This window comes from Muntiacus reevesi, chromosome 3 (assembly GCF_963930625.1).
Source record: "Muntiacus reevesi chromosome 3, mMunRee1.1, whole genome shotgun sequence".
Lineage (NCBI taxonomy): Eukaryota > Metazoa > Chordata > Mammalia > Artiodactyla > Cervidae > Muntiacus > Muntiacus reevesi.
This window is the reverse complement of record NC_089251.1, coordinates 56,977,128-56,999,125: the sequence shown is the minus strand read 5'-3', so window position 1 is coordinate 56,999,125 and position 21,998 is coordinate 56,977,128. Positions and strand designations below refer to the sequence as shown.

The following is a 21,998-nucleotide window of genomic DNA, read 5'->3' as shown; positions in this document are numbered from 1 at the left end:
TCCTGCTTTTACTTAGAGCCTGGTTTCATGAAATTGAACAAAATGCCTGATTTCCAGAAAGTATAAGAAAAGTTTAAAATGTCTTGTGGACATGCTGATCTGATATAAAATACCTCCTCAATATCCTGGTGGTGTTAGTTACTCAGTCATTTCCAACAGTCTGCGACCCTGTGGACTGTAGTTTACCAGGCTCTCTGAGCGTGGAATTCTCCAGGCAAGAATACTGGGGTTGGTTGCCCTTCCCTTCTCCAGGGGTTCTTCCCGAGCCGGGGGTTGAACCCAGGTCTCCTGCATTGCAGGCAGATTCTTTGCCACCTGAGCCACCAGGGAGGTGAAAGTCGCTCAGTCATGTCTGACTCTCTGTGACCCCATGGACTATACAGTCCATGGAATTCTCCAGGTCAGAGTACTGGAGTGAGGAGTCGCTGCTCCCTTCTCCAGGGGATCTTCCCAACCCAGGGATGGAACCCAGGTCTCCCGCATTGCAGGCGGATTCTTTACCATCTGAGCCACCAGGGAACAAGCCACCAGGGAAATCACACCTCAAAATCCTATAGCTCTCCAAAATCTAACAATTCGGTGAAAAACAAACAAACCTATAAATCAGACATTTCAGTTACGTTACTCCAAATGCCTTAAACATCTCAAGGATGATTGGATTTCTTATTGGGGTGCAGAGGACACAAATCCTCGTGACTTGGACAAGTTTGAGCTCTTGTTCTGCAATGACTGGTTTAGTAGCTATAGTCTCCTTGACCTCTCTGAGCCTTGGTTTTCTCACCTCTGTAACAGGGATAATAGAGCTGCTTTACAAGGCCAATACAAGGATTAAAAGAGATTTTATATACCTACATTAAACACAGCACAAAATGCTTAGTAACACACATGTTCAATAAATAGCTATTTTAAAATTACATGAAGAGTCACAAGCTGCCCACTTCTTGAGGCTCAGGAATGGTTCTGCACAACCCAGTGGGTCTCAGCAGCAAGGTTTCTCTACCAGGACACTGAGTTGTGTTGGGTCCATGTCTCACAGCAGGTTCCTGGCAGACCCACTGCTGTGGCCCCATTCCCCTCCTGCCCAGTCAACCCAGGCCTGGGGAGCCATGTGCTGACCTGTGGCTGATCGCCCTGCCCTCTCCCCAGGTCTGCTGACAGCCAGCCTTCTCTGAAGCCCTCCTGGTTGCCACAGCCCAGGCTGATAAAATCGCTGACGCAGATTGCCTGACCAGCTGCGTTGTTGGCAAGGGCCCAGCCACCCAGACAGTCACTGGCATTGGTTCAGCTGGTGACTGGCATCGTCACCATTATCCTGCTCAGATCTTAAAGGTATATGGGCTCTCCTCATTCCTGGCTCAGATGACACCTTGAGCCAAGAGGGGTGAGCAGACACCCCTCTAGAGAAAATCCTCAATTGATTGATGGTGTTGGGTTGGGGGATGGGGAAGACACTGAGGCTGTGGTGTTGACAGAAGATAATTAACAGAGGTGTAGAGTCATGTTTTGGCTCCTGGAGACACTTTGGTCATCTCTGCCAGTTTTTCATAGAAGCCAACCCCTGATAAGCCATTTCACCTGTCCTGAACACTGGGAATAAAACTTTGCTTGTAGCTGGAATTTCTCATTTCTCGGGCTGCATTTCTCGTTGCATTTACTCTACCTTTATTGAGCATCTGTTAGAGGGGCACAGTGGGAGATGCTGGAGGTAAAAAAGATGCCTTGAGATGCTGTGCTCAAGATATGTGCTATATCTTGACATCTCTGTCCACTAGGCAGTGACACTACCCCATGAGTTCTGGGGAGCGGCCCCTCCCACCCCAGACATGCAGAAGTCTGGGAGAGTGGAAGTGAAGCGTGTCTGAGGGGCAGGGAAGAATTCATGGACCAGGTGATGCTTGAGCTGAGTCATACTAGCCGAGCAGTACTTTTCCAGGCAGAGAAGTGGGAGGAAGGCATTCAGCGAGGAGGGCACACCGTGTGCCGGGGCAGAGAGGTGTGAACGAGAGGAGCGTGAGCATGGCGGGCACAGGGGTGGGGAGGCGTGAGTGGCTCGAGGCGGGGCTGCAGGTGCTGGTGGGGGTCACGCTGTAAAGGCTAGAGCTGCGACTTTATTGCTGTAGGACCTGACCCTGCTATCTGGGGGAGACACTGTGGCAGGGGGGTGGCACGGTTGGTTGCATTGCTCTAAGCTCAGAGGCTACAGGTGAGGGAAGGCAGGGGGCCGGAAGGATGAGCAGGAAGATGCTGCAAGCGTCTGGTGAAATAATGCCATGACGACCTTGGAGCTGCTGGAAGCATGTGCCCTGGTCCCTTCAAGCAACTTCTAGTTGCTTCTAGAATTGCCAGTTGATTAGGGAGCTTTCAGAGACCATGTCTTGCTCTGCCCTCCCCCCACCCTCCCACCTGTCTGCTCGCCTCCCATGCCCGACTGGCCCCTCACCTGCTCGCCTTTGGTGTGGCTGGGGGAGGCGTAGGCCTCTGGGTAGTGCTGCCGATCAAAGGGGCATTCGAGCGACTCGAGGTGGTGCTGGCTGAAGGTGTCCGTGCGGAGGTGTTTGCGGGGCCCGCTGCTGCTGCTCTGGGAGTCAATGCTCAGCCGGCAGCTGTCCTGGTCACCTGGCAGGCGTCCCCAGGCAGGGAGAAAGCTTTCAGGGGCCTTGTCGACCCATCGCCCAGGCCAGAGTGGGGAAGCAGACTCACTTGGGAAGAGGGAAGGGCAAGGCTTCCAAGTGGCTTAGAGACAATCCACAAAGTCCTGGGCCTAAGGGGGTCTCTGTCTCATCAGCAGCAGTAGTATTAGTCACTCAGTCATGTCTGACTCTTTGTGACCCCAAGGACTGTAGCCCACCAGGCTCCTCTGTTCATGGGATTTTCCAGGCAAAAATAATGAAGTGGGTAGCTATGCCCTCCTCCAGGGGATCTTCCTGACCCAGGGATCAAACCCGTTTCTCCTGCATTGCAGGCGGATTTTTACCACCTGAGCCACCAGAGAAACCCTGTCTGAGCAGCTGCCCTCCTGCACCCCCAACCTACCCTCTGGTCCCCCCAACACTCACTGTCATCCATCTTCCTCTTGCTGTCGCTGCCAGGCTGGGCGATCCCCAGGAGCCCATTGATGGAGTAAGTAGAACCCAGAGAGTCTGACTGCGGAGATTCTGGGGGCGTCACAGCTGAGCTGGGGACTGAAGTGGGGCAAGACAGAGGGTCAGGATGTGGGCCTGACACCCCTCAGAGCCCCTGCCACCACCGCAGAGGAGTCAGGGCCTCTGCCTACTGGTGCCAGGGTTCTAGCCTGCGTTGTTTCCAGCCCTAAACAATTCAGAAAATCTTCCCTGGGATTCCAGCCAGGTTTGGGCTCAGTTTGAACACACGGATGTGTCTGTGTAGACATGTTTGTGTGCGACTCTGTGTGTGTACATGGATGGGAGTGTGTATGCGAGGGGCTGAGTGTGACTGTGGGACCCTCGGCACTCACTCAGCGTGTGTCCTGGGCTCAGGGACTTGGTGGCCACGCAGCTGTCCATGGGAAGGTTGAATGGCTGCTGCACTTTAGTCCGGATGATTCTGTAAGGAAGAGAAGAAAAGCCCTTATAGCAGAAGGAGACAGGGCTTCTGGCTGCCCCAGCTCCATCCACCTTTTTGATATCCCACTTGAGTATCTATAGACACCTCAAACTCAGCCCATTGTTCTTTTAGTGGCTAAATTGTATCTGACTCTTTGCAACCCCGTGGATTATAGCCCACCAGGCTCCTCTGTCCATGGGATTTTCCAAGCAAGAATACTACAGTGAATTGCCGTTTTCTCCTCCAGGGGACCTTCCTGACGCAGGGATCGAACTTGAATCTCCTGCATTGCAGGTGGATTCTTTACCCACTGAGCCATCCAGGAAGCCACAAACTCAACCTGTCCACACTCAAACCCACGACCTTACTCCTCACGCCTGGTCCTTCCCACTGTTCCCGTTTCACGATTAGCCCACCGGTTACTCAAGGCAGAAGTACAGGTGGGGCTCAGTATCTGCCTCCCTCCCTCCTCCATTGAGCCGTCATCAGGTTCAGTAGATTTGACCTCGTAACTCTCTTCAACATTGATCCCTTTCTGCATCTAACTGCCACCACTAAACTCTACCTCCAGGGTCACTCACTGGCCCACTCCTATCTGCTCTTGACCCTTTCTAATCTTTTCTTTCTATTGCAGCCAGACTGGACTTTCTGAAATGCAAGTCAGTCTCATGGCTAACATCTCATACTAAGGTTCTTGCCATTGCTTATAGGTGAGAGGTACACAGCATTATCACTGGCCTCCGAGGGGCAAACAGCCTTTATTCACATCTCCACCTCAGTCTACTGAGAACTCCACCTTGTTCTCTCCCCTTCCCTTTACCTACTGGCTTTCTTTTCAGCTTTTCTTTTCTTTTGGTCATGCTATGCAGCTTGTGGGATCTTAGTTTCCCAACCAGGGATCAAACTCAGGCCCTCAGAAGTGAAAGTGCAGAGTCTTAACCACTGGACTGCCAGGGACTTCCCTCTTTCAACTTCTTGTATAAGATCTTATTAGCCACAGGGCCCTTGCTCATGCTATCTCGAGCTCCTTTCACTCCCCCTTTCACCTAGGTAACTCTTATTTGTTATTTCTTACTTGGGACATCTTTTCATAACCTCCCTAAACCAAGTCACCTGACAACAGCTCAATACCCTCATATTTTTCTCCCTAGCCAGACTGAGAACTGCATTTTTACCGTTGTTTGTGTGGACATCAATTAGGACTTGATTAGTGTCTGTTTTCCCACTGGACTGTAAGTGCCACACAGACAAGACTTGGGCATCCTCAGGGTGTCGTGTCCAACTCTTTGCAACCTGATGGACTGTATGTTCCTCTGTCCATGGGAGTTCCAGGCAAGAATACTGGAGTGGGCTGCCATTTCCTACTCCAGCCTTAGGGCCTACATATGAGTAAATTATGTGTGAATGAACGAGTGAGTGAATAACTGACTGAGGTGGTGACTGAATGACTGAATGACTAAACAAATGAGTGGATGCTTGAATGAGGTCCAGGTTAGGGGTCTTGTGTCTCATGCAGGAAAGGCTCAATTCAAGAAGAAGTTTCTTTTACTGAATGAAAGAGGATGTGCTATGTGGGGAAGAAAACTACAGAGAGTACAGCCCTGGGGAGGGGGACAGGTTGAGGTGGGAGTGGGGATGCTATAGAGGTGTGGTACCTAGCCTGGGCCCAGGGCACGTCCAGCCTGACTTTTCAGCATGCAGCCCCCTCCCAGGCTCTGTTCCACTCCAGTCGGGTCTCCATCATGAGTCCCCCAAAGCCCAGGTACCCCAGTCCGCGGCTGCGGTGTCCCTCACCTGTTGATGGAGCTGACACTGGGCACAGTGTCGTTGTCACAGACACCCTCGGCCAGGAGCCGGTCTCGGATCTCCCAGGCGAACATGGTTGGGTTCTGCCGCTTGTAGTCTCCGATCTTCTCCACCACCTTGGGGGTGGCCACCTTAGGCTTTGAGCCCCCTATCACTCCAGGCCTGATGCTGCCAGTCTCGTAGTACCTACTCCAATAGAGAACCCCAAAGAAGTACCCAGTAAGCGGGTGGGGATCTTTGGGCAGCAAACTAGCCAGAGACTCTCGTTCCCCTCTGAGGCTTCTTGGGGAAGGGCCTGAGGGGGTGAACGGTGACCCCCAAGGCTGGTCTCTGACACCATGTTCCTGTCACTGCCTGTTTCCCTTGCATGGGTAGGTTTATGCTGCTGCTGAACCAGAACATTCTTCAAAAGGCCTCACTCTGGGATGCCTGGTTTCTCTCTTTCCAGTCATCCCTCTGGCCAATCTCTTGCACCTGAACACCTTCAGGAAACACCTTATGGAGCACAAGAGATCTCCCTTCTAAGAAAGGACATTTTGAGGGTGCTCTGTGTGTATAAACAGGCTCAACGTGGTGGCCATTTGCTCCATCCAGTTTTTCTTGGCTGAAGCATGACTGTTCTTGACCATCCTGGTTCTACCCCTCCTTCCCCAGAAAGCCAGCTGGGGTCAATGGGCCCTCTGCCCTGACTTTCCGGTTTCACCTTTGTTCTCCGTAAAACCCCTCCAACCCCCCTCCACCCCACCCCACAGCCCTGGCCACTGGTTTTCCACCAGGTTACATGGTTCAGGTTGAAGCTGGTCCTCATGGACTCTGGAACGCCAGCCTGGCTTGGAGCCCTGGCCATGTCCAGCTCCCTAAGCCAAGCCAGCTCTCTTGGGGTCTCCCCACCCCCATCTCCCATCCCCCAACCAGCTGCTTAGGCAGATTAGTGACCTATGTCAGGATAGCCTACCTCTCCTCCTTGGGGAAACTCTGGTATCTTCTGCCATGAAATAAAACCTGGCTCTTTAATACTCCCCTTTGGGTGTCACCATCCACTAGCACTCAGCCCCTCTTGGGGTGCTGCAACCCACCTGAGAAACCCCTCTCCTGACCCCAGGAGACCTGGGGACAACAACTTTCCCTGATGACTTCCACCAGGGAGGCAGGACTTCCTACGTCCAATTACAGGCCTTGACTTCTTTGAACCAGAACTCCTCCTGAATCTCACTTATGGGTTGGGTAAGGGAGATACTGAGCTGACACAAAGCCCAGAAAACCCTGCGCGCGGGCACTTCCACTGGAAGTGGTCTTCCAGGCTGGACTACCCTTTGCTGCTCCTGGTCCCTCCTGAACCTTTAGGTTAATGGTTCTTAACTCTGGCTGCAGAAAATTAGAATCTTAGGGCTTAACACTATACCCAAACTTGGGCTCATTCCCCTAAAGTTCTGCCTTAACTGGTATGGGCTGGGGCTTAAGACATCCATTTCTTTTCTAAATTAAGATTCTCCAGATGATTCTACTGTGCGGCCAGGGTCGTGAACTGCTGCTCCAGAGTTAGCGTTCATAAGCGTCACCTGGTCATCTCATAAAAATCACGGTGTCCGGATCTGGCTCCCAGAGAGGGTGCTGCCTTGGGCCTGGTCTGAGGCTTAGGAATGTGCATTTCATCAAAACACTGCAGTGCTTCTATTGCAAGAGCTCTGGGAGTTACAGTTTGAGAAGCACAAACTCAGACACCCCTTGTGCTGGAGTGAGACCTCAGGAGCCACCTCTGATTGTGTGTCCCGCCCCCCTCATTGCTGTTCAGTCTCTCAGTCATGTCTGACTCTGCAACTCCAAGGACTGCAGCATGCCAGGCTTCCCTGTCCTTCACCACCTCTCAGAGTTTGCTCAAACTTATGTCCATCCCTTGGTCTCAGCAGAGGGAAAGCCTTTGGGGAAGATTCTTCTGCTTTAGGAACAAAGAAGCCTGTAGAAAACGGGACATGGGGCAGAGGAGACCATGGGGAGGGAGAAAGGAAAGGAAGGAGAAATGGACGAGGGAGGAAGGAAGAGCAGGAAGCCACACAGATGAGCAGCAGATGGACGAGATCCGGAAGCCCTACCACATCCTGTTCAGGTCCTGGGACCCAGGCCGGACACTGGAGTGGACCAAGTCCCTGGGAGGGAAGGAGGTGGGGGTGAATTTTGTGCTTACCTGCCAAGGATCTTGCTGACACAGCCATGGCTGACACGGAGCTGGCGGGAGATGTCGCAAGGCCTCACGCCCTGGTGGGCTAGGTCCACGATGCGCTGACGCACCACTTCAGGCAGGGGTCTGCCATTCACAAAGGCCCCTCCCAGCTGGTTCAGCCCTCCGTGGCCTGAAAGACAGTAATCCGGAGGGACTGCTGTCAGGGCCACCAGGCAGAGAATCAGCTGGCATGTGGGCCTTGGCTGTTGAGAGCCTCTAAACGTGAGCTCTGTTGGTCACACTCCCTGGGGCTCCTGCTGTACCCCTCTGCTTCCTGCCTCTGAGGGGGGCTAGCTCAGGGTGGCAGGGGCAGGGATGTATGATGCCACAGAGGGGCACATTCCACTCTGGGGACCTTTTGTGTCTGCTCAGTATCCTCTCATGGGCTTCCCAGAGGGCTCAGCAGATAAAGAATCCACCTGCAATGAGGAGACACAGGAGACGCAGGTTCAATCCCTGGATCAGGAAGATCCCTGGAAGAGGAAATGGCAAACCCCTCCAGTATTCTTGCCTGGAGAATTCCATGGACAGAGGAGCCTGGCAGGGTACAGTCCATAGGGTTGCAGAGTCAGGCATGACAGAGTATACACACACAGTCTCCTCTCAGACCCTCAGCACCTCACTCCAAATAACAATCCCACCACCTCCCTCTACCCTCTGGAAAGTATCTAAGGAGTTGAGGATTCAGGGTCTGTATTCCTACTCTGACACTGAACTGTGTGATCTTGGGGAAGTCTCCATGTCCTCTCTGTGCCTCTGTTCATCTCTAAAATGAGGATATGGGACGAAGAAATCAGTGATATTTAAGTTTCTCATTCTCATTCTTCTTTTGAACTATAGAACTAGATTTTTTAAGTACAAAGACAATGAGAAACCCAGACTCAAAAGAATAAAAGCAGAGATTCTCTGGTTGAGCTAGGACAGAGTGGGCCTTGTCCTTGGGCTCCCAGCTTGAGCTCTGTTCGGAGCACTGAGCGGCAGGCAGAGACCTCACTGGCCCATGTTCTGGGGCTTCCAGGACTGATGTGCCAGGCAGTGGGTAGTGGTGCAGAACATGGACACAGCATGATGTGCGCGTGTCTCCTTAGCTGCCTTCCTGACTCGGCCCCTACCCTTCAGCCCCAGCCTTTGTTTCATTCTGAGCCCATCCACTATTTTCAATGCATATTTACTGAGTACCTACTACATGGCAGGCACTGTACCAGGCCCTCCTAATGTTGAGTTGGATAAGGTAGATGTGATTCCTGTACTTGCCCCATGGGGTTCAAGTGAAGAGTCAGACCAGCTGGTGGCCGCATGGCATGGCCACATCTGGGACACCTGCAGTGGACCTGAGCCGGCAGTGGGACTCGGACATGAAAGGGGTTGTGGGAACCCCTGGAGGGGACCAAGCCCAGGCTCAGGGGGCCAGAGAAAGGTTCCTGCTGTTGGTATTGGTTTAGTTGCTAAGTCGTGTCCGACTCTTGCAACCCCATGGACTATAGCCTGCCAGGATCCTCTGACCATGGGACTCTCCAGGCAAGAATACTGGAGTGGGTTGCCATTTCCTTCTCCAGGGGATCTTCCTGACCCAGGAATCAAAGCCGGGTCTCCTGCATTGCAGGCAGATTTTTTACCGACTGAGCTATGAGGGAAGCCCTAGAAGAGTTCCTGGAGAAGTCTAAACTGAGGCTGAAGATAAAGAGGTGTCAGACTAGAGAAGGAGATGAGGAAGAAAACTGTTCCAGGCAGTGAGAACAGCATGTGCAAAGGCTTATAGGTAAGAAGGCATCTGTTAGATTTACCAACATACTCAGTTCTCTAAAATCCCTAGATACTGGGGGTGCGAGCTTCAGGCCTGAGGTCTTCCTTTGGCCAACGAGGAGACCAGGGCTTAGAGAGTCACAGTGAACATTCATGTGCTGATGTGAATCAGCCTGCATGATGGGGGGTCAAGATCTAACCAGGAACAAATGCTCCTGTTGGGGCTGCTGGGAGAGCCCTGTTCTATGGCCAGAACAGATCCTGGAAACTTGCCCTTGGCCCTACAGTCCCACGCTAGAGATGCTATGGTCCCAGCATGATGATTTGGTGATCTGGCTAGGATGGCAGAGCCCCAGGGTGGGAGTCAGGGGGAATAGGCAGATGGGCAAGGAGGAAGAGCCATTGCCAGGCCTCCTGTGTCAGCCCGTTAAGGACTATTTACTGCTGAGGGCTGGACATGCCTCTGCTAGGCACACTGTGCTCATTACCACCCACTGACTTAGCACATTCAGAACTGCCTTGCAATGACCCCTCAGGGGCTCAAACTGTCTTCAGCAGAGCGGTCAATGTCTGTTTTTTTTTTTTAAGAGGCTACAAGTGCCTCTGGCCTGGGCACTGAGTCAGGAGGAAAAGCCCGCTAGCCAAACACATGGCAGGAAGGACGCTACGATCCATCTCCCTAAGTGGAGGCCACTGGGTGACCTTGGGCACTGCTTCCACCTGTCCAGTTCTAGGCAATTTGCCCTGGCCAGTGTGTTTCCACCAGGGCTGGGAAGATATCCCAGGTGCTCAGCAGAGGGGCCTGAGCCCGCTTTGGAGAGGGCTGACTTCTCATTAGCCACAAGCAGTCCTGGAGAGTGCTTTCCACCCTCACTCCATTCCTGCTGCTTATGGCTCTTCTGGGTCCAGACACTGAACACAAGGGGGCACCAGAGAGCCACCCAAAGGGACAAGACCTTGAGCAGCTCATCTTTGTCCCCATTTTCCAGAACTTAAGACTGCCAAGCCATCTAGGAGCAAAGGTGTTCATGCTAGGCCCACTACACCTGAAAGCTAGGGTTCCTGCAGGTGGAAGTCTTCACCCCTAGAAAGGCAACTGGTTAAAAAAAAACCCAAAGGCTATTTTTTTGGCAGCATGAATTGGGAATTGTGCCTTAAAAACAAACCTATCCTGTTTCTCCATTGAAGCTGTGGGGGGTCACTGTCCTAAATCTTCCTGAAGGACTTGCTGATAGGTATCCTTAGAGACGCAAACTCTCCGGAACCCTCTGGAAGGGTTATTTACTAGATCGGCTCGCATCAGTGTGAAAGGGAAGATGCACTCATACCTCGGGCTCCTAAACTGTGAAGTCCCTGCTGACTTATTTCATTTTATTGGCTTCTGAGTTCTTTATATTACCGTGCCAAGGGTGTTGGGCTAGATTCCTGTGTTGACTCTGCCTATTTTAATGTCTTTTTTCAGTAGTTTCTTTTATTCTGTAAACTTGCTTACATTCTTTTAAAAAAATTCTTTAAATTTCCTTCTGAAGAGTAGTTTCTTTTCCCCCCAAGGCTTATTATTATTAATTTGTTTATCCCTCCATGTATATAGTATTTTACCATGTAGTCATTTTTTAAAATAGTAGGTCCTTGTTTGTTACCTGTTTTATTTATTTATTTTTTTGGCCACGCCGCATGGCACATGGAATCTTAGCTCCCCAACCAGGAATCAAACCCACACCCCCTTCACTGGGAGCACAGAGTCTTAGCCACTGGCGTACCAGAGAAGTCCCTGGTTTTCTATTTTAAATATAGCAGTGTGTATAGGTCAATCCTAAACTCCCAATCTATTCCTACCCCCTTTCCCCTCTTGGTAACCATAAGTTTATTCTCTAAGTCTGTGAATCTGTATTTGCTTTGTAAATAAGTTCATTTGTATCAATTCTTTAGGTTGTGAATATAAGCAATGTCATATGATATTGTCTTTCTCACCATATATTTTTTATACATTTTTTAAGGGTTACACTCCATTTACTGCCTGTTTTAATTTTATGAGTTGAGAAAGTTGGGGGTTTTTTCAAGCATATTTTCTATCCACTTATTAAGAGCTAAACAAAACATCCTGCAGTGTCTGATGCTGACCTCAGGTGATGGTTGGTAAAGAAAATTTCAGAGAAAAACTTAACTGCATGTAGACCCCCCACCTCAGCCCCATCTTCTTAGAATAATGATTTTTATTGTTTGTATATTACAGTTTTCATCTCTTTCGATCTCAACACATATATGCCAAGTGGGTATATGCTTAGTCTTGAAGTCCTATCTGATTCTTTGTGACTCCATGGACTGTAACCCGCCAGACTCCTCTGTCCATGGAATTCTCCAGGCAAGAATACTGGAGTGGGTTGCCATTTCCTCCTCCAGGGAATCTTCCCGACCCAGGGATGGAAACTGCGTCCCCTATGTCTCCTGCATTGGCAGGTGAATTCTTTATTCACTGAGTCACCCAGGAAGCCCATATATACCAAGTACTGAGTATATATCAGAACACTGGGAAAGTCACCTTGAACAAGACAGGAAAGCTGGCCCTTGAGGAACATATAATCTTTGGAGAGATGCAGTCAGATAAATTGAACTCCCCTGGTGGCTCAGACGATAAAGAATCTGCCTGCAGTGCAGGAGACCTGAGTTCAATCCCTGGGTAGGGAAGATCCCCTGGAGAAGGGAATGGCTAGCCACTCCGGTACTCTTGCCTGGAGAAACCCATGGACAGAGGAGCCTGGTGGCTATAGTCCATGGGGTGGTAAAGAGTCGGACACAACTGAGCGACTAACACACACACAATCAGATAAATTGGGAATCATCATGTTAAGAGAGAGGTTTTTAGGAAGAGGTAAGTCAGATTCCAGAGGAGCCCATAAGCGGTCAGAGGGAAGCTGTAGAGCAGAATGACTAGGAGGTAAACAGGAGAAGAAACTTCCACAGGAAGAAAACCCACACAGAAGGCTTTGGTGCTCTTAAGACATGGAAAGACATTTACTGTGGCTGTCGGAGAGGCAGGGTAGAGGGTGTGGAAAGAGTGTGCTGGCTGCAGATGGAGATGGGCCCTATGGTTTGAGGTTTGGAGCCGAGTCCTGGTCACCCAAAGTCTTTTGTCCCTCCTGTATCCGGTGTGGGGGTGTGGATGCCTTTGGGCGAGTCACCACCAGACTAGCAGCCTAGAGGTGGGCGCATCCTTCCTTCCTGCCCCAGGGCTACCCACCATGCTGACCACCTGCCCATGTGGCTGTGGACCAGGTGGGCTCTCAGGCCGGAAGCCAGGAGTGAGTAGGAGCCCCTGGTTGGGCGCGGGTGGGAGGTGGGGAAGGTGTGACCCAGGAAGAGGTTTGAGGCTTCCTGAACAAAGGCCCTTTGTTGGTCTGGAGGTCGTGGGGGTGGAGGAAGAAGATAAGACGGCTTGGCTGACATAAGTGGGTTCTGACTGTGAGATCCTCAGACAAAGGGATGCCAACTTGCCTGGGGACAGAGAGCTCTGAGCCTATAGTGAGGGGACAGAGCTCTACAAAGTTCTGGGTGAAGCCTGCTATCCAGAAATGTATATTTTGGAAAAGTGATCATTTGGAGATATCTGAGGACTTTTTTTTTGTCATTCTTCACTCCTTAACAGGGCTCTGAGGAGTAAGGATGGTAGGAGGAAAAGAGAAGGGGCTTCCCAGGTGGTGCTAGTGGTAAAGATTCCACCTGCCAATGCAGGAGACACAAGGGACATGGGTTCCATCCCTGGGTCGGGAAGATCCCCTGGAGGAGGAAATGGCAACCCACTCAGTATTCTTGCCTGAAAAATTCCATGGACAGAGGAACCTGTCAGGTTACAGCCCATGGGGTTGCAGAGTCAGACACGACTGAGCACACATGCACAAGGACAAGAGAAAAGTCATTCCCCCCAATTCCTGTTATGTGCACTGATACTCAGACCCTTGAGATGTAACATGCACAGAATGTGGGTTCTTAGTGCCCAGACCAGGGATTGAACCCATGCCACTGGAGTGGAAGCACAGAGTTTTAACCACTGGACTGCCAGAGAAGTCCCTGGGCCCCATAGTCCGAGTCTTAGTCATAGCACTGGTTGCATTGGACAATACCTTGATCTGCTTAGATTCTTTTATGAGCTCTCAAGGACAGGAATACTGTCTTTGTCTACCTAGCACCTGTTACAAAAGTTTAATTAACACTTTGGTAAATACACGTGGCAGAAAAATGCTTTACAAATGTGAGGGGAGCTGTTGTGATGGTTGGTGAGTGGATTCCCCACTGCGAGACCCCCAAGTCCCATGGTTGGGTACTTTCCCCCCTTTATGTTCTATCTAATTTCTCACATTGCTGCCTAACCCAAAAGCAAGAATGATTCAAAGTATTGTGCTGTGAAAATTTCCACTTGACAATCTGGAGATTTTTGTTTCAGCCTAAAAGAACTGTCAAGATGAGCATCTGAGTCTTTGAAGGACTACAGTGGAGGATGTAATGGATGCTTTCAGGTGTCCTGTAAATCTCCTTGTACCCGCTTGTCCTCCCCAAGGCACGGGTCCCCAACCTCTAGGATCTACTGAGTGATGACCTGAGGTGGAGTTGAAGTGACAATAATAGAACTAAAGTGCACAATAAAAAAATAAATAAATAAAGTGCACAATAAATGTAATGCACTTGAATCATCCCGAAACCATCCCCCTACCCTCCACTCGGTAGTTTATTTATTTATTTATTTATTTATTTTCTTGTTCTGAGTTCTTGTTTTATTTTTTTTTTCATTTATTTTTATTAGTTGGAGGCTAATCAGTTCTAATGAGATGGATGAAACTGGAGCCCATTATACAGAGTGAAGTAAGCCAGAAAGACAAAGAACATTACAGTATACTAACACATATATGGAATTTAGAAAGATGGTAACGATAACCCTGTATGCACTCGGTAGTTTAATTGTCTTCCAGGCAGCAGGTCCCTGGTGCCAGAAAGTCTGGGGACCTCTGCCTCAAGCATGGTGGCCGTGCTAGAGCTACCCAGTCTCTGACCATCTCAGCCCCAAGATGTTGTCTCCCCAGCACACTCACCTGCAGGCCTGTGATTTCCTGCTGTAACCTTGCAGCTGTTCCCTTGCAGCTGCACAGAAAGGAATAAAGACCAGGACCTCCGCCTCAAATCACTGCCAAGGAAGATGCTCCAGAGCCATGGAGACCTACTGTTCCAGCCTCTTGTCCCACCTTCCACCCTAAGTCTACATGCTGAGTCCCTCCAGAATCTGTGAGGTTTGGGTTACCTGGGCACGTTAGGCCCTTGGACTACAACACAGGGACTGGGACGCTGAGAAGCAGCAGTGTGCATCTGGTTTTACCCCGGACTTGCTGCGCAATCTTGCTCTCTGTGCCTTGCACTCCTTCTCCCAAGAGTGACCAGAGAAGAGAGACAGTAGGTCAGTGAGACTGCCGCTTGTTCCTCTCATCCATCTCTCACTGATTCCTTCCACCTGTGCCGCAACTCGGTCCATCAGCCTCCTGTATCTTTGTCTTTTATATTAGTTGTGCATTCTTAGTCGCTCAGTGGTGTCTGACTCTTTGCAACCCCATGGACTGTAGCCCGCCAGATTCTTCTGTCCATGGGGATACTCCAGGCAAGAATTCTGGAATGGGTTGCCATGCCCTCCTCCAGGGGATCTTCCCAACCCAGGGATCGAACCCAGGTCTCCCGCATTGCAAGTAGATTCTTTACTGTCTGAGGCACCAGGGGAGACCAAGGAAGAGGTAACTAACTTTATATTATGTCTCCTTTTTTTCACTAGGCCCATCCCCTGGCCCTCCAAACAACTAAATTCATCTATGCTGCCTCCCCAGCGTCTGCTTACAAAACAAAACCAAACCTCCCTTTGACTAGGAAACCTCTCTTTCTTATTGATGTCAACCAGATTTCTCAACAAGTGGTCATACTTGGCTGTTCACTTGTCCTTCCCTTCATCCCTTGCTATTCAGGGATCACCTCGCGATATGCCTTATGCTTAGCAGGTGCTCAGATGCTAGGAAGTTGGTGGATGGCAGGTGCTGAGTTTGCCCTCTTAAAGAGGCTTCCATGACAAGGCTTGGCGCTTGCTCCCAGTTCCTTGTGTTTCTCTTTAATGGGGTCTCTTCCCTGCTTTGTTCTATGCTATCTACTTTTCTTCAGGCTTCATTCAGGTCTCAGTGCTGCCTCACTCTACACCGTCATCCTTGGTGATCCCACCCTCTCTCCTTGTTTTATCTTCTAACCCTGTACTGATGGGATCTGGGCATCCAGCTATCTTTAGTCCAGATCTCTCCCCCATTAAAAAAAATAATCTTATTTATTTATTTTCCACCACACTGGGTCTTTGTTGTGCTGTGTGGGCTTTTCTTTAGTCGCGGCAAGCAGGGGCTACTCTCTGGTTGCTGTGTGAGGACTCATTGCCTTGGCTTCTCTTGTTGCAGAGCACGGACTCAGGTGTGTGGGCTTCTGTGGTTGTGCCTTCCGGACTCTAGAGCGCAGGCTCAGTAGTTGTGGCTCACAGACTTTGTTGCTCCATGGCATGTGGGATCTTCCCAGATCAAAGATCAAACCCGTGTCTCCTGCATTGGCAGGCAGATTCTTTACCACTGAGCCACCAGGGAAGTCCTTCCCCCATGTTTATATTCAGCTTGCTATCAGAAATTTCTGGGTGACAGAGGCACCTCCTCTAAGACTGTCTGGGTTGGTCATGATACCATCCACCATGCAAGCATAAAACCTGACCTTCAGCTTCATCAGAGGCCACCTCCTACCACACTCTCCCCACTACATGCTCAGACACCTTGTGTGTGACCTTGGAGCTCATTGTGTCCTCCTGTCTTGGGGTCTTTGCACAGGATATTCCCTCTGCCTGACTTCTTCTTCTGTTTTTAAAATATGTATTTATTTATTTGGCTGTGTCTGATCTTAGTTGCATCATGCAGGATCTTTTATTGAGGTGCGTGGACTGTCTAGTTGTGACTCAAAGGCTCCAGAGTGGTAGGCTCAGTAGTTATGTCCATGGGCTTTCTTGCTATGATGCATGTGGGATCTTAGTTCCTTGACCAGGGATCAAACCCATGCCCCCTGCGTTGCAAGGCAGTTTCTTAACTACTGGACCACAAGGGAAGACCCTGCCTGGCTTCTTTGTCTCTGAAGCCCTAATCTCTAATGTAATGCTTGATGCACAGTAGGTACCCAATAAATGCTGGTTGAGTTCATTGCTGGAAGGAAGGAAAGAGGGAGGAAAGAAGGGAGGGAGAGAAGAGAGGGAGGGAAGGAGGGAGGCAGGAAAGAAAGCAGGCCCAAAGCAAGCTGAGTGAAGCCCACACATTCTTTGCTTTCAGCAGAATTCTGTCTCTTTCAATGACACATACTCTTAGACATGAGTTGTTTTAAACAGGAGGCCCAGACATCATGACACAGGAAAAGAGAGGTCTGCCTTCCTTCTGCAGGAAATGTGGGATGAATGCAAGGGCCTTTAAGTTGGCTTTTACATCCAACCTCCAAGGTCATCATTAAGGTGTGACACTTGTCAGGCCCACACCTTTGCAGGGAGCATAACGGCTCACACGCACCCTTGTCGGTTGGGCAGGAAAAGTCTGTGAGATGAATTTTCCTGACACCAGTTTACGCCAATAAGAAGACTGTCACCAACTCAAAACTTTGGGTTCCAAATTGGGAAGCCTTTTCTTCCTACCCCTGGCCATAGAGGGCTATGGAGAATGATGAGGGGTTTGCAGTGCTGGTGGGGAGATTTCTACGTGCGCCGAAGGAAAGAGTCACAAGAGCCGGCTCCAGCTAGGGAGGACCACAGTTTGATAGCAAAAACCTCCTCTCCTGGGAACTGGGACATCCCTGACTCAGAGACACACTTGATAAGTTTGTGACTCAGGGCTGTGGGGTGATGTTACCCCTGATGTCTGTCCATAAAAAAGAAACTGTTTCCCCAGACCTCACAGCCAAGGAGTTCAGTGCTGTGTTTTGGGTTCAAGGCCAAGGACATGACCAAGCCAGTCCTGGGATCCTGTTTCCTCTGACCTCCTCTGGCATTAAGTAGAGCATCAGTCAGGAGCTGATCAGAAAACACAAACCTGTTTCTAGGTATTTCAGCAGAGGTGCTTGAATAGAGGGACCTATTTATCTAGGTGGTTGGAGGCTGTAAGAGCAGAGAGGAGCACTGGGGTAACCCTGAGACAGTAACTGTGGGAAGACGCTCCCATTCCTAGGACCAGGGAACAAATGGAAGAGGTTGGACTTATCAGAACCTTGACATTTGGAGGATGGGCCAAGGGAGCTGGGCTCGGACCTCCAAGGTGATGGTAACTCAGGGCTACCGCTCATCCATCTGAGGGGCACAGGAGGCTGGGTTCCTGGAGAGTTTGTCTCTGGATCACCTGCTGCTGGTGAGGCAATGCTGACAAGAAACATGTGCAATAAGAGGAAAGCCCTGTCTCATCCTTCAGCTTTTTAGCCCTTCTGCGTGGCACACTTATCAGTCCTTCTTAGAAGCCCAAACTATAAGCAATTTGCAAATCTGTCCTCTTGCCCTGATGAGTGGGGTGAGGGTCATTTATTCGTTTATTTTCATCCACTGAAGCTGTATAGGGTAGAGGTTAGAAGAGCAGGCTCAGGAGACAGACTGCATACATACAAAGCCCTGCTCCCCCTCTGATTTTGGCATGAGCCTCACCTTTCTCTGCCTCTCTTCTTGGGCGTGTTGTGTGATCTACATAGTGTTGTATGCTATACACGATTCGTGTATAGCACTCAAAAACATTCTCCATGATCATCTGACCATCACTGCTTCCAGGCCAGGCATGGCTCCAGGCTCCAGGGATGTACAGGATTAAGACAGGTGGATCTTCACCCTCTTGGAGGTTGTAATTTTATGGGAATAGTTTTAATTTAATGAACTCATTTCTCTGCAAGTGACAAATCTCTTGTACCCCATCTACCCCTTCTTCCTGCCTGGATCAGTTTCTGCTTTTCCTCCTTCAAAATCCTGAGTGATGAGCAAAAAGTGAGATTCTAGATTTCCCTGAGGGACAGGAAGTCATCCCAGCTCCTCTTTCCCCTCCTGGGTTCCTGGCTGGGTGGTTAGTCACTGATTTATGGGCTTATTCTTGTTGATTCCTTCTCCTAGTCTGTTGGCCACTGTCCCTCCTATGGGGCCTTCATGCACTTTAATGCAGCCCAAGAAGCCCCCAGGTTGTAAGGTCATGAGGACCAGCTCCCAGCCCCCTACACTTTGATGTTTTGGCAGATCTGAGGGTCTCCCAGAGTCCTTGGAATAAGAGGTAAGAGGTCTGGCTTCCTCAGATGCTCTTGCCTTAGATCAGCCCAGAGGTGGGAGGGTGTAGCCCTGTTCTTTCATCTCCAACAGGGAGAGAGGACTGGCAGAGGTGGAGGGAGGGAGACAGAGGATGGATAAAGAGGATTTCCCTGTATTAGTCTCTAACTGGGAAAAAACTAAGCTTGGCTGGTATTTTACTGAGATTTTCTTAAAAGGGGAAGGAGAAAGGGAGGACGGGCTACTTTCAGTATTCACCGCACTCCCCCTAGAGTCAAACCTAGACAAACCTAGAGAGTATATTAAAAAGCAGAGACACCACTTTGCCAACAAAGGTCTGTATAGTCAAAGCTATAGCTTCTCCAGTAGTCATGTAGGTACCTGAGAGTTGGACCATAAGGAAGGCTGAGTGCCAAAGAAATGATGCTTTCGAACTGTGGTGCTGGAGAAGACTCTTGAGAGTCCTTGGACAGCAAGCAGATCCAACCAGTCAGTCCTAAAGGAAATCAACCCTGAATACCCACTGGAAGAACTGATGCTGAAGCTGAGACTCCAATACTTTAGCCACTGATGCGAAGTGTCAACTCATTGGAAAAGACCCTCATCCTGGGAAAGATTGAGGGCAGGAAGAGAAGGGGATGACAGATGATGAAATGGTTGGATGGCATTATTGACTACATGGACAGGAGTTTGAGCAACCTCTGGGAGATAGTGAAGGACAAGGAAGTCTGGAGTGCTTCAGTCCACGGGGTCGCAAAAAGTCAGACACAACTGAGCTGAACAACACAAACTGAATAACAACCTCCCCAGAGTCAATGCTTAGGAAGAAGACTGACAGCCAGCGGGGTGGGAGTGGCTCACTCTGGAGCCAGCCTGAGCTCTCTATCTGCATCTTCTCATCCAGTTCTCATAACAGCACATGATCCCCATTTTACAGATGAAGAGATGCGAGCAGAGACTGTCTGTAACTTGCCCAAGGGTGCATCATTACCAAAGGGCAGAACTGAGACTCCAGCTGAGGGCTCCCAGGTACTCCTGGCACTGCCCCTGGCAGCGTGTGGCCATTCCAGATGGACAGTCAGACCTTTCTCTGTGGGCAAATGTGTCTTCACATCACCTGCCAAGCATGGGTGCATGGCAAAGCTCACTTCAGAAGTCTCTCTAGGTTTTCATGCTGTTGAGGTTGAATTTTTCCTTTCTTACAAGTTTTCTTTAGCCAGAGAATGAACCAAATTCCATTATATTTCCCCCTTCTTCCACATTGGTTTGTCCTCCTCCATGTCTTGATTGCCATCTACCTCCACTCCCTTTCTGCCCCCAGTCCTTCCTATGCAGGTTTTTATTCCTCTGTCCTCAGTCTTCTCCCATTGTCTTGCTAGTTTTTCTTTCCATCCCTTGCTGATGGCCCCTGCTCCTCTCAGCCCCTTCCCTGCCCCAGTCCCCTCCACTCCTGTCCAAGATGACAGACTCCTCCCCTGCACCTCTCCCCCAACTCATTCATCCCCAGTTTTCCCTTCTCTCTACCTTGCCCCCTCCCCTCACTCTTCTGGCCGATCCCCCCTCCCTGAGCTGCCTTGTCTTTATTGCCTGCATGACTGCTCTGGTTCTCTAGCCCATCTTCCCCTCAAAGGCATTTGCAGCTCGGCTGTTATTCTTGTATTAGCATTGAACCCATTAAAGCTAATTTGTTTGCCCTAATCTCCATTTATTTTTCCCTAGTTGATATTAGATTTCCCTTTCTATTGCTCCAGCATGATTTTCTCTTTGTCTTCCTAATGGTCTACCCCCCCCCCCTTCTTCTATTAATCTGGTTGGCTTCACTGTGTGGTTTCAAGGCCTTTCTCCGCCTCCCCCAGCCCTGAGATTAACCCTGTCACCTCCCTCCCAGGAAGGGACCCAGGGCTTGGATTTCCAGGGATGGAGCTCCTGTAAATGTCAGTCAACATCTTGTTGTTATCATTTAGTTGCTAAGCCATGTCTGCCTCTTTTGAGACACCTATGGACTATAGCCTGACAGAGTCTTCTGTCTATGGGATTTCCCAGGCAAGAATACTGGTGTGGGTTGCCATTTGCTGTTCTAGGGGATCTTCCCCACCCAGGGATCAAACCCAGATCTCCTGTATCACAGGTGGATTCTTTACCCCTGAGCCACCAGGCAAGCCCCCTAGATGACCTCTAAGCTCCCTCAAAAAAGTATTTGATGAGAGTTTCTGCCTTGTCCTGAAGCCTGTCTGGAAAGCTCAAGAATGCGGGGCCTGGAGAACTGGAGGCAAGTGGAATGTAACAGGCTGTTCTGAGCCCTGAAAGATCACCCAGCCCAAGGGTTTCCTGGCCATCTTCCCCTTTGGGGCTGCCTCAAATTTTCTGGAAGCCTCTGCAAGCTTCTCAGATCCCATAAATTGTTGTTGTTGGTGTTCAGTCTCTCAGTTGTGTCCAACTCCCTGCGGCCTCAAAGATTACAGCACGCCAGGCTTCCCTGTCCTTCACCATCCCCTGGAGTTTGCTCAAACTCATGTCCACTGAGTCGATGATACTAGGAAGCCAAACAGCACTGGGCCACTTTCTCTCTGTGATTAATATTGGGCATTGTCTCTCCTTGTTTCTCCTTGTTTCCCAAGCTGGAGACACATTTCTTCCCCTTCCTAAAGAGCGGAAGCTTCCTCTCTGTGGATGTGGCTTTGGGGTGCCTAAAACAAACCCCGCACCCTGGCCATCATGTTATCAAGGACCGAGGCCTGCATGGACCACTTCTCAGAAGCCTTCCCTATCCCCTACCCTCCTCTCCTCTGACTGCCCTGGTCCACAGCCCTCCACCTGAGTCTCATTATTAGTCTTTCTTGGGGCCAGTGCTCTGCCTGCCCCCTGGACATCTAGCTCCTGGAGGACAGGTATAGTGTCCTATCCGACCATCTAAACTTGCATCACAGGAAGAAGACTGGTGCTTTCCACCCTGGTTGCCTGCTAGAGTACCTAGGGTATTCAGAAACTTTCCACCCCCCCCCCCACCCCGCCCCCGCCATCAGTTCAACCAGAATCTCTTGGCACAATGTCCGTGTTTTTAAAAAAAGTTCGTCTGGCGATTGCCCAGAGTTTATAGCCACTCAGTAGATGGTCCATAAATATTTTTTGAAAGCATGAATTTATGGATTAGACACAAAATTCTGGTGAGAGGCTGCAAATGGAACTTGCTGGTGCTCACTGGTGGTTGCCTAGAGGTCATTGTCAGCTCCTTCCTTCCCACTGAGCCTCTTAGATGCCTCCAGATTCCTGGAATCGCACACCTGGGGCTGCAGTGGGAAGGACCAGGGCCTCTGCATTTTGGAGAGTGGGCACATGTGAGGCAGGCATGTCAGC

At 50.2% G+C, this 21,998-nt stretch overlaps 1 protein-coding gene across 6 annotated transcripts in view; it reads right to left on the bottom strand.

Annotated features, from left to right (window-relative positions):
• The window catches only part of PAX8 (paired box 8), a 63,382-nt gene that overhangs the window by 19,545 nt on the left and 21,839 nt on the right, over positions 1–21,998 (bottom strand). For 3 of the 6 annotated variants that reach the window (XM_065929176.1, XM_065929177.1, XM_065929174.1), the window contains 5 exons: positions 7,553–7,718; positions 5,359–5,559; positions 3,476–3,564; positions 3,057–3,182; positions 2,441–2,616 (listed from right to left, as the gene is read on the bottom strand). In XM_065929176.1, coding sequence (XP_065785248.1) covers positions 2,441–2,616; positions 3,057–3,182; positions 3,476–3,564; positions 5,359–5,559; positions 7,553–7,718 — 758 coding nt within the window. The remainder of the gene's footprint in view (positions 1–2,440; positions 2,617–3,056; positions 3,183–3,475; positions 3,565–5,358; positions 5,560–7,552; positions 7,719–21,998) is intronic. The other 3 variants (XM_065929179.1, XM_065929175.1, XM_065929178.1) reach the window with 1 other exon arrangement.